Below are 11,994 nucleotides of genomic sequence, written 5' to 3'. Positions count from 1 at the left end.
GGAGAAAACTCAACTGTTTCTAAACAGCAAAACTAATAATGGTCTTAATGAGAGAAAATGAGGAGCTTAAAAGAACAACGTGCCAAGAAAGAGAAGAGGGTGACCATGTTGCAGTCCTGGAGCAGTACTCCCATATCAACAAGATGATCATTAGCAGGTTGGAGAACAGGCTGCAGTCATACACCCAAGTGATGACACCAGCAGATGGTGAGGATCCAACCGAGATGTCCCTCGAGAAACAGGTGACAGCCTCCTTCAACAACAAAGCCAACTCCGTCAACAACAACCCCTACATTGAGACATGCCACCCTCTCACCCTCTCTCTTGGGGAAACATGAATCACAATCAGCCATAATAATCTGGTTTACCAACAGAAAACTGGTCAAACATCTATGCGAACAACCACTGTACAAAGAAAATGCAGACATCGCCAAAAGAGAGTTTCGAAGAAAGCAGAGGAAAATTGAGTCAACATGGGCTGCAAAATGTAAGTTGTTCATCAAAATGAACGGGTCACCAGAAGAGGTCAAAGTGCTGCTTATCAGAGAAATTGAAGAACTGGACAAAAACCAGTGACACCAGAACAACACAGCAATGTAATCATTGTCTGACTATGGATAATGGGTTCTCTCTCAGTCAAAACATAAACTAATCACTTAGTGAACTTCTACAGTACAAGTTTATAAGCTAATTACCAAAGAATTCTGAAGTCAGTTCATAAAAAAAACTAGGGGTGGGACTCGAAATTAATCTAATTAATTAGAGGCATTGCAATTAATTAATCTCAATTAATTGCATTTTAATGGCATAACAATATTTGCCACAAGAAGCAACATTTTTCAATTTAAATGGATTTTGGTGTATGACTGAATCAAATGATAGACATACATACATTTAAACAACAAAATATTGTTTATTTTGCAACAGTGGCAATGGCACTATAAATCATATATTCAAGCTTTGATAGAACTTTATTTAAACTCGAGCTCTTTTAATGTCTTGAAAATGTTTGTTTTACATTAAAAGTGCAATTTCAAGTACATTCAGAACTGTGGAAACCCTGGCCATTGAAAATGTGTAAAGAAAAATATCCCTGGCCAAACATAAACAGACCCACAGTTAAAGTGCCATTTCAAGTACTTTCCAGAACAGTACTGATTTTAAATGTTAAATAAATATCAACCAACAATTCAACATAAAGTACCATTTCTACCATCTAAAATGGTAAAACAAACAAAAAACAGAAATGGTCCTTTGACTGACCTAAATCCCTTTTACACTCCCAGTATCCTGAGCAAAAATCTCTGTTGTACATGTAATAGTTTGATCATTATCAACATTTTAGTGCAAAAACAACAAACCCATTGGCCTCACAGTACCTCTAAGCCTATTTCTTCTACCTCTTTTTCAGCCAGTTGCTTAGACAAACTAGCCTGTTCACATTTTCAGAGCTCAAGGCAGCTCTCTTTTTTGTTACTATGTGACCTGCAAGTGAGAACAGCCTCTCACAAGGGACAGAAGTGGCAGGGCTGGTCAGATACTTGCGGGCCAGGACAGACAGCTGTGAGTGGGCCCCTGCTCAACTTGACCACAACTGCAGTGGGCAGTCTGTCTCGCTGATGGTGGGCTCTGCTCTGTACAGGCTCAGGGCCCTGGTACACCGCACTTCATCATCTGAATCAGAGTCTGAAGACACTGAAGAGAGAAGGAGACTCCTCTTCTTTGCTGGCTCCTGTGTGGGGTCTGGAGCATCTCTCTTAGACTGTTCCTGCAGCAGGGCCTCAAGGCTGGTCCAAACCTCTTCTCGCTCTACCCTTGCTAGATACTTCAAATCCTTAAAGCGTGGGTCGAGAACAGTAGCCATCTTGAGCCATTCATGGTTGAGTGTAGCTATGCGCTGGGATAGGTCCTTCACGAAGGCAGTCTTGAATTTCACCATGTAGGCTGTGTCCTCATCGGAGACCTCCATGGTGTGATGCAGGTGGCAGAGAGCAGGTAAAACCACTGAACATGAGACATACGTCTCACCTCCGAGGAGCTCAGTCACAAATCTGCAGTGGACACAGACAGTTGAGGAAAGTGATTATTATTATCATTATACTAATTAACTGTCAACTACAAAAGTAACAATAAATCTCATTAATAAAATAGTTTTGTTTACCTGCATGGTTCAAGGACGGTCACCAGCTTTTGCAGTTTCACCAGCTCTGCTGCAGTCAACATGATGAGCTTGTGCTTCTGTCTGCCTAAAGCAGCGTTTACAGCCTCTTGGTTCTTTAGGAGACGAGAGATCATATCCAGAGTTGAATTCCACCTCGTGGCTCTTTTTCTTGCCCAAGTCTTGTTTGCTTCTGGTGTAGTTCCGCTGTATTGGCAAGGCTGTGTTTAAAGTGACCCACTATCTTGCGACATTTTGCCAAAGCATCAGTAAACCCACTGTCAGCAAGGCTAACAGTGATGGTTCTTTGCAAGATGTGAGCAACACAAGTCTTGTGTTGGAATGGGAGGTGTCTTGCTGCAGCCATCATGGTTTGCGCACTGTCTGTTCCAATTGTGGTGACCTTTTGTTGAATTTCCCAGGCCTCTGCCACAGACAAACTGCTCAGCACCGTTTTCAGCATAGTGTCTGGTGTTTGTCTTCTGCACCGTCAGGGCAAAAGATTGAAGATGCCATTCCCCGTCTGTGTCATCAGCAATGTGTGCAGTGACACCGACATAATTTGAGTTTTTTATGGAGGTCCAGTTATCCCCAGTCAGAGCCACAAATTCGGCTTTCTGCAATGCATCCAGTTTTGCTTGCTTTTTCTTTGTCATAAAGCTGCTGGATTTTGCTCGAAATAGTCTTTCTGCACGGCAGCTCAAAAGTTGGATCAGACGTCGCTATCTGTAGCACATTTTCTAAACCCTTATCTTCTACCACTGAAAGTGGTCTACAGTCCAGAGCAATCCATTTCGCCAGCGAAGTTGTGAGTTTCTCAGATGTCGACTTACTAATTTTGGCCCTGAGTCCAGTCATTTGGTCCAGTGTGGGCTGCCAACACCGCTTGCTCGTACTCGGACCAGGACTGCTAGCACTAACAGCTCCGGTGGTTTCTGTGCTCGCTGCAACATGCTTTACATTCAGGTGGTACCGTAGGCTTGATGTGCTTTGGTGGTATGCAAATTCTTTTTTGCACAATTTGCACAAAACCACGCTCTTATCAAGGCTTCCATCACGCAGTTTTTTAAAATGAAACTTGCCCTCCATCAGTCCAAGCAATGTACTCTCCTCAGATTCCTCCATGTTAGTTGTTGTTGTTAGCCTCCTAGCTCTGACACGTCTTGTGCATCAGAGTGATGGGTGGACCAGGACCTCGTGCACTGACAAACGTTCCGTGTTGTCTGGAGTGCAAACTGCGATTAATTGCGTTAATTTTTTAACGCGTTTCTTTTTTTTTTTTTTTGTAATTAATTAATCGTAATTAACGTGTTAAAGTTCCACCCCTAAAAAAAAACATTCAGTGTCATAGCAATTTCCAAAAGCTGGCTCAGCTTTGAGAAGGAAGCAGATCTCAAGTTAAAATTATATGAATTTAATTACATGAACAAAAATAATAACAAAGTAGATAATGTGGCTCTGTGTGTGAATAATAGACTGAGCTTTAAGGTCATGGAGAACATGTCAACCACTATTGATGATGTGATGGATTGTATCACTGTAGAGATGTGAATGCAGAAACAGAACAATGTGATTGTTAGTTGTGTATACAGAGCACCAGGAGCCAGCATTGAAACCTTTAAAGACAGTATGGAGGGAATATTTGACAAAACTAATCAGATGGTTACCTTCATTTGTGGGGATTTTAATATAGACCTGCTTAATCCTAACAAATACAAAATGACACAATGTACAGTATGAGTTTATACTGACTGATCACCAAACCAAGCAGAACAACAATGTACTCTGCCACTCTAATTAACAATATATTCACAAATTATATGGAAAGAAGTTCAGTGAGTGGACTGCTGATGAATGACATCAGTGACCATTTGCTTGTTTTTGTGGAAAAGAGAAGGAACACCAAAAAATTTAATACGGAAGAATAAGAACATAAGAATCCATAAATGCATTCAGAATTGAACTTATATCACAAAACTGGAAAACTAACAAAGTCAGAGTGACAAAGTAACAATGTAAGAATATCTTGGTCATTGCTGGGCAACAGTGCCTGCTGCCTGCGGTGTTGAAGAGACGGCACTGACACAGGTCAGCGCTGCTGCAGGGGGGACAAGAAGGACTCTCTGCGGTGGAAAGGAGACAAGAAAGAGACTTTATAAAAGGAAAGGACTGTAACAGGACCACGGAAAGAAAGAGCAGTAAGTCAAATGAAGAAGAGGAAAAGTAAAAGGAGAGAACTGATTTACTGTATAAATAAAGCTCAAGGAAGAATAAGGATAAGAATAATTGCTGAAATCAGAAGAAAATAATAAATATTGTTTGAAAATGGCTGCACTAGTTGGATGTAATGGACCATTTGTAGAAAACACAGAACAATGGAGGTCATACATGGAGAGATTTGAGCATTTTGTACTCACTTACAAGGCTATGTCATAGTACCAATTTGTGTCGGTTACGGTGAAATAGTGACAATATTAAGAAATCACCACTGTCCTAAGCCACTGATTATTGCAGAGAGAAGCACAGCAGCTAAGTGCATCAACTCAAGTGCATAAGTTGTCCTTTGAACCCAAGAACAAGGCAGTATGTAGCAAGTCATGCTACTGTTGTGGGAAAATAGGACACCGGGCATCAGAGTGCTGGTGTAAGGACTAAAGCTGCACAAACTGTGGTAAGAATGTATAGACTCGGACATACAAAAAGCGCAGTGAGACAAAGAAAAGTGGTTTCTCCAGAAACAGAAAGACACATGTAAACAAGATGGAGCATGAACAGGATGAGCCGACTGACTGTAAATCTGATAGTGATGAAGATGCAGTTCATGTTTTGTCTGTGACTGACAGTGATGATTATTACTGGGTCACACTTCTGTTAGAGAGCCAGGCCGTCCGGATGCAAATGGATGCAGGTGCATGTGTATCCATGGTATCAGAAGCTTACCTCAATCTTCGAAAGACAAAGTTGATCTTACAGACATACACTAGTTCTGATCTGTGGTGATTTTAAGGTGACTGTGAACCATGTCCTGACTGCAGAACAGTATCCATTACCTCTCATCAGTGACCTCTTTTCAGTTTTGGCTGGAGGACAGAAGTTTCACAAGATAGATTTATGTCAAGCATATCTCCAGAGTCATAGGAACTGTTGACCATAGTGACACACAAAGGTCTGTACAGATACCCGAGACTCCTTTTTGGAATAACTTCTGCTCCAGCACTGTTCCAAAGAGCAATGGAGTGGGCTCTCAGGTGTGCAGTGCTACTGGATCCAACACTGAAAAAGCTGGAGGAATATGGTCTGAAAATCAGGAAAGACAAGTGCGAGTTTTTCAGACCATGCATTGAGTACCTGGGGCATGTAATCGACAGCTTAGTACTCCACAAAGCATCATCAAAGGTGAAGGCTATTGTGGAGGCTCCATCCCCATCCATCACCCACGTTGATCTTGCCTCTCCTTATGGTGTGGGTGCAGTTGTGTCACACATCATGCCATCAGGGAAGGAGAGTCCAATCACCTTTGCATCATGAACACTGAACAAAGCTGAAAGCAGCTACACACAGATTGAGTGTGATCTTTGTCTGTTGTGTTTGGAGTGAAGAAATTCCACAAGTATGGCAGAAACTTCACGTTTTTTGACTGACCATTGACCTCTTACCTCCATCTTTGGTCCTCATGCTGACATCCAGTTGCTTGCAGCCCATTGTATGCAGCAGTATGCTCTGTTATTGTCCACCCACCAGTATGACATAAAGTACAGGGAGTCAAAATAGCATGGTAATGCTGATGGGCTCTGAAGGCCTCAGCCTTATCACCTCAATCTATACTACACTTTCCCTCCCTCAGGGAACATTGGTTATATTTATAACCCGTCGAGGTATGGACTCCACGAGACCCCTGAAGGTGTGCTGTGGTGTCTGGCACCAAGATGTTAGCAGCAGATCCTTCAAATCCTGTACGTTGCGAGGTGGGGCCTCCACAGATCTGACTTGTTTGTCCAGCACATCCCACAGATGCTCGATTGGATGACCAAGTCAATACCTCAAATTTGTTGTGCTCCTCGAATCATTCCTGAACCATTTTTGCTTTGTGGCACGGAGCATTATCCTGCTGAAAGAGGCCACAGCCATCAGGAAATACTGTTTCCATGAAAGGGTGTACATGGTCTGCAACAATGCTTAGGTAGTCAAAGTAACATCCACATGGATGACAGGACCCAAGGTTTCCCAGCAGAACATTGCCCAAAGCATCACACTGCCTCCGCTGGCTTGCCTTCCTCACATAGTGCATTCTGGTGCCATGTGTTCCCCAGGTAAGTGACGCACACGCACCCGGCCATCCACGTGATGTAAAAGAAAACGTGATTCATCAGACCAGGCCACCTTCTTCCATGTCTCCGTGGTCCAGTTCTGATGCTCATGTGCCCATTGTTGGTGCTTTCATGGTGCACAGGGGTCAGCATGGACACCCTGACTGGTCTGTGGCTATGCTGCCCCATATGCAACAAACTGTGATGCACTGTGTATTCTGACACCTTTCTATCAGAACCAGCATTAACTTCTTCAGCAATTTGAGCAACAGTCTCGTCTGTTGGATCAGACCACAGGAGTCAGCCTTTGCTCCCCACGTGCATCAAAGAGCCCTGGCCGCCCATGACCCGGTCACCAATTCACCACCGTTCCTTCCTTGGACCACTTTTGATAGATACTGACCACTGCAGACTGGGAACATCCCACAAGAGCTGCAGTTTTGGAGATGCTCTGACCCAGTTGTCTAGCCATCACAATTTGGCCCTTGTCAAACTCACTCAAAGCCTTACGTTTGCCCAATTTTCCTGCTTCTAACACATCAACTTTGAGGACAAAATGTTCACTTACTGCCGAATATATCCCACCCACTAACAGGTGCCATGATGGAGAGATAATCAGTGTTATTCACTTCACCCAGGTCATAATGTTATGCCTGGATACAACGTGCTATCCCACCCATCACTATTGTGACCATTAACATGTTTACTCATTCTGCAAACACAACATACAAATTTGAGTAACTGCAAATGCATATATCATTACTGGACACCATAAATATTATGTGTACCAAAAAACTTTGTCCTATGTTTATTTTAACATACTTTAGTAACCTGTTCTTTGGGAGCTTTGAGGCAGCCATCCTCTTCTCAAGGTGCAACCAGGAAGTAAACAGTTCTGGTCATGTGACAATTTACTCTAAACATGTGACACTGCACACATTTCATCCAAACACTGTATTATTTCAATATTTGCTGAAAATGCATTGAAAAATCACTTAGTAACATTTTCAGAGCCTTAAAAATAGAAATATCATTCATTCAGTGCGTGAATCACATGCTGGCAGAACCACATTTCACAATGTGGACGATCTGTCCCACTACCAGTTTCCTGAGAGATTTATTTATTTAAATTATTATTAGTTTTTATTAAATACCATTTTGAAAATTTCTGACAGTGTTTTAGAGCTTGAACTCCAATAAGTGCACAGATTAGGAAATAGCCAGAATAATGCGCTCAAGAGGCAGGTGAGAGTCTTCTTTAGATCTATATCAGTGTAATGGGGAAAATTAGGGAACTTAAGAGACAACATGCTGAGAAGGACAAGAGGGTGACCCTCTGAGAGCTGTGTGGCAGGTCTGGAGCAGTCCTCCCATATCAAAAACATGATCATTAGCAGGTTGGAGACCAGGCTGTGGTCATACACCCAAGCGATGACACCAGCAGATGGTGAGGATCCAACCAAGATGTCCCAAGAGTAATAGGTGACAGCTTCCTTCAACAACAAAGTCAACTCTGTCAACAACCCCAACACTGAGACATGCCACCCTCTCACACTCTCTCTCGGGTAAAAAGAACCACAAACCAGCCATAATAATCTGGTTTACCAACAGAAAACTGCGCTGCTCAGATAAAGGAAGGAAGCTGAAGGGATCAGATGTCTATGTGAACAAACACTCCACAAAGAAAATGCAGACACTGCCAAAAAAATTATATGGAAATCAGTTTAGTGAGTAGACTGCTGATGAATGACATCAGTGACCATTTGCTTGTTTCTGTGATCCATACTTGTGATTGTGGAAAAGAGAAGGAGGACCAAAACATTAAATTCAGAGGAACAGGAACATAAGAGTCCATAACTGCATTCAGAACTGAACTGATATCACAAAACTGGAAGACTCTCGCAACAAAGTCAGGATATCTTGAACTTTGTTGTTCTGATTTTTTTTATTATTATTATTATTTGTTTCTTTTTTTGTTTGTTTGTTTTTATCCATCTCTCATGACGCAATACTAAAGTGTGCAGATTCAGTACGCCTTTAAGAAAGTCACCTGACAATGATATGCTAATGAGCCCTGAAGAATAACTTATCTGAATATACTGCTCAGTGTCACAGACCAAGAGCTCCCATCAGTACAGATGCACAAACCAAATCAGCATGGTGTGAAACACACAGAGCACTAAAACTAACTGAAAATCTCTCTCTACAGAAAACTAGAAACTATTACTTTTCTTGATTTAAGACATGTTATTAGAAATGTTACTTCGCTATTAATTATCATTTACGCATGGAACATAACCTTTTTAGCAACGAGTCTCATGATGTTGTCTCTGACAAAACTATCTGTCTTGAAGTACCAAATGCATATCTCATTACAACATTCACCTACATGCATTTAGCATATATTTTTGTTGGCTTTTTGACATTTCTTATAATATGTGGGAACCTTCTTGTAATAACCTCCATCATTTACTTCAAACAGCTCCACACTCCTACAAACTTCCTCATCCTCTCTCTTGCTGTAGCTGACCTGCTTGTTGGGGTTTTACTTTTGTTGTATATTCTGGTACCAGCTACAGAAAGCTCTTGCTCAATGCTAGACAAATTTGACATGTATCTGAGCTCATCTTCTGTCTGGAACTTGTGCTTTATTTCTGTTGACAGATATTATGCTGTGTGTCAGCCTCTGAGGTACAGAACTAAAATAAATGTCCGTGTTACTGTGATCATGATCCTGGTGAGCTGGATTTTATCTGGTTTTGGTGCCACAATTATAGGTTTAGCAGATATTTTTTCTTTCTATCTCCCAGCTTTCATAATGTGTGTCATCTACCTAAAGATTTTGATTGTGGCACAGAGACAGGCACGCAGCATCCAGAACACAACCTGTCAGAGCACAAATTCTGACAGTAAGATGGAGAGAAAGGCGACTAAAACTCTGGCTATTGTGATGGGAGTTTTTCTGATCTGTTGGTCTCCTTTCTTTCTTTGTTGGTCCTTTGGGCGATTGACTGATTATAACATGCCATTTACTTTATTTTATGCATTTATGTGGCTTGGATGGTTGAATTCAATGTTCAATCCATTCATCTATGGTTTCTTTTACAGCTGGTTTCGATCAGCTTTCAGAATGATCATTTCTGGGAAAATATTTCAAGGTGATTTTACTCATTCTAAGCTCTCTTGACTCATGACTTGCTGGTAATCATCACTAGTTTGGCTCTGAAGATTTACATCTCTTTCTACTGCAGCTCATATAAAATTTGCCACTGGACTATACATAAAGTATCTGTATGTACAACTCAGTACACAGATAGCAGTACATAGTAAACAGCACAATAGTCTCAATGATAATGTCTGTAAATAATCACAGGATCCACATATCTCATAGTTTTCCTCATTTCTTATTGTATGTATTCAGTCATATGCTGCATAATGAGTGCAGGAGTACAGCTCTGAAGTTGTCTTCGTGAAAAAAAAAAAAACTGTATTTTTCTCTTACAGTAGTTGTCAGACACTGCCCTCATGTTTTGTTTTGACTGCAGAAACAGTATTATGAAAAAAATGAAAGATTTGTCATTAAAAATTATATAAAATAAAGCAGGGTGACTATGAAGTTCTTAATTTTTAATAACATCTAAATCAGTTTTCAACAAGTTCTTCATTGTCCACAACTTTTTGTAGAATATAATGAAGAAGGATAACTTCTAGTTTTCATGGCACAAGAATCACTACAATTAAGAATAGTAGATCAGGCTCCTTTTTTCTCTGTTCAAATAACAAATTTATGAATGTACACTTTACCTTTTATGACAGAATCAATTTTTTGTGTAAGTTGATAAGTTCTCATTCTGTCTCTGCTTTCACATCTATTAAGATGCTGTGAATCCAAGACTAAGCAGAGAAAACGTCCACTTTCATGTTCCATGATGACCATGGTCATTTATGTTGTCCACACTGCAGTTTGTGTCTTAACATCACTGAGACTTTATTAGTGGACACTTGACTTACTTTTGTAAGATATTTTCACAATGAATGAAATTTACAAATCAGTGCAAGCAGGCCTCTATAAATCAAAAGACTGTGTATATGTTTTCATTTTATTCATTCTCAGTTATCAGTCTTCAGTCTGACTTTTATGCATCTCACCTCCCACATTACAACATAGATGTTGAATGATTACATTTTCATGCAATGGGAAATTATGAGACCGAACGTTGGCATTTAAAAAAATAATAATAAAATAATAAAAAATAAACTTCAATCTTAAAACCTTGTTGTTAAAAACTTGTTTGCTGAGGCAGGGCTAAATTATGTTTGTAAGACAGTGATACTCAACTTGTGGCCAGTGGGCAAAATCTGGCCTTCACTACAGTTTTCTCATTCACAATCTAAGTAAATTCACAATTTTTCCCAGGAAGGAGGGACAGATATGCCAAATTTGGCTGATGATCTACATTAGACTGTTAGTAACAGAGAGAAGGATTATTTGCACGATGACCTTTCAGGCTGTGAAAAGTGTAATTATTAACTGAAGAGAAGCAAAAGTTACACAGAAATGATGATAATTCTGATCCCATAAATGTGTATTACATCAAAAGAGTTTAAATATGCTGCTCTTTCTGTTCCTGGTAGGATGGAAGAGGTTCCAGTTATGTTTAATGTTATAGCCTGTTTCAAATGTTACCAAAGCACAACTAAAATGTAGTTGCAGTTTATTAATGCAGTAAAATATCTGATTTATCTTTCAATCCTGCACAAAGTTAATTTAGCTAAAGAATTAGTTCATTTGAAAATAATTTACAAGGCATAATTGAAAGAAGATGAGTTGTTTGCCTTTCTATGTTTATTCATTTTGTCTGATCAGTAATGTAACTATTACTGTTTGTTTATTACCTGGCCCCTGGTGTCCTGTCATTTTGCAAAAGTGGCCCCTTTATGCTCCTACTGACCCCACACACTAACTCACTCACTGTACATTATTGTCTATTGTTTAGCCATTAGTACATGGAAACATGATTAAACACAAATTAATTTAGATTAATGTGACATGAAAGCACAAGATAAACTTAAATAATAAAGTTCCCTCCACAAGATGGTGCATCAAGTGTCATGGTAAACAGAAAACCTGTTTACCTGTCAGCCCTCCATTCTGATCATTTAAAAAACAAACAAACAAACAAAAAGGAATACATATTAACTGTCTAACTTTGTACAGTTTCATGTTAAAGCAGATTAGGAATTTCTGACACAGCTTCTCCTACTTCCAAGATGCATGGAGAAGGGGAACAGTCTGAAGAAGTCGAAACTCCTGTAATTTTTTTCTTTTAAGACCGAGAACACAGCTATGCTTTGTACATAGCTTCTCCATTTATGTGGGTACTTTGTGTAATGTGTCTTTCTAAAGGGCAAGGCCCACAAGCAAACAATAAATTACAAAATTCAGGCAACTTGCCACTGTATCCTTATATTACTTCACTTGATAAAAGTCAGTCTTGGCACAGAGCCAGTGAATCCAAACCAATAAAA

The 11,994-nt window shown here is 40.1% G+C and overlaps 1 protein-coding gene and 1 pseudogene across 1 annotated transcript; one reads left to right on the top strand and one right to left on the bottom strand.

Moving 5' to 3' along the window:
* Positions 1 to 1,165: 1,165 nt before the first annotated feature.
* Positions 1,166 to 3,016, bottom strand: LOC146313988 (E3 SUMO-protein ligase ZBED1-like; annotated as a pseudogene).
* A 5,838-nt stretch (positions 3,017 to 8,854) lies between these two features.
* On the top strand, positions 8,855 to 9,652 carry LOC146313987 (trace amine-associated receptor 1-like). Its single transcript, XM_084737031.1, has one exon. It carries the CDS (start codon positions 8,855 to 8,857, stop codon positions 9,650 to 9,652), a length of 798 nt encoding a protein of 265 aa, XP_084593157.1.
* The last annotated feature ends 2,342 nt before the right edge of the window (positions 9,653 to 11,994 follow it).

This window comes from Lutjanus erythropterus, chromosome 15 (genome assembly GCF_056507025.1).
Source record: "Lutjanus erythropterus isolate fLutEry1 chromosome 15, fLutEry1.hap2, whole genome shotgun sequence".
Taxonomy (NCBI): Eukaryota; Metazoa; Chordata; class Actinopteri; order Lutjaniformes; family Lutjanidae; genus Lutjanus; species Lutjanus erythropterus.
This window is presented reverse-complemented; position numbering and strand designations above follow the sequence as displayed.

Excerpts from the sequence above, each read along its gene's own strand:
- LOC146313987 (XM_084737031.1), top strand. The coding sequence starts at position 8,855 with ATGCATTTAGCATATATTTTTGTTGGCTTTTTGACATTTCTTATAATA.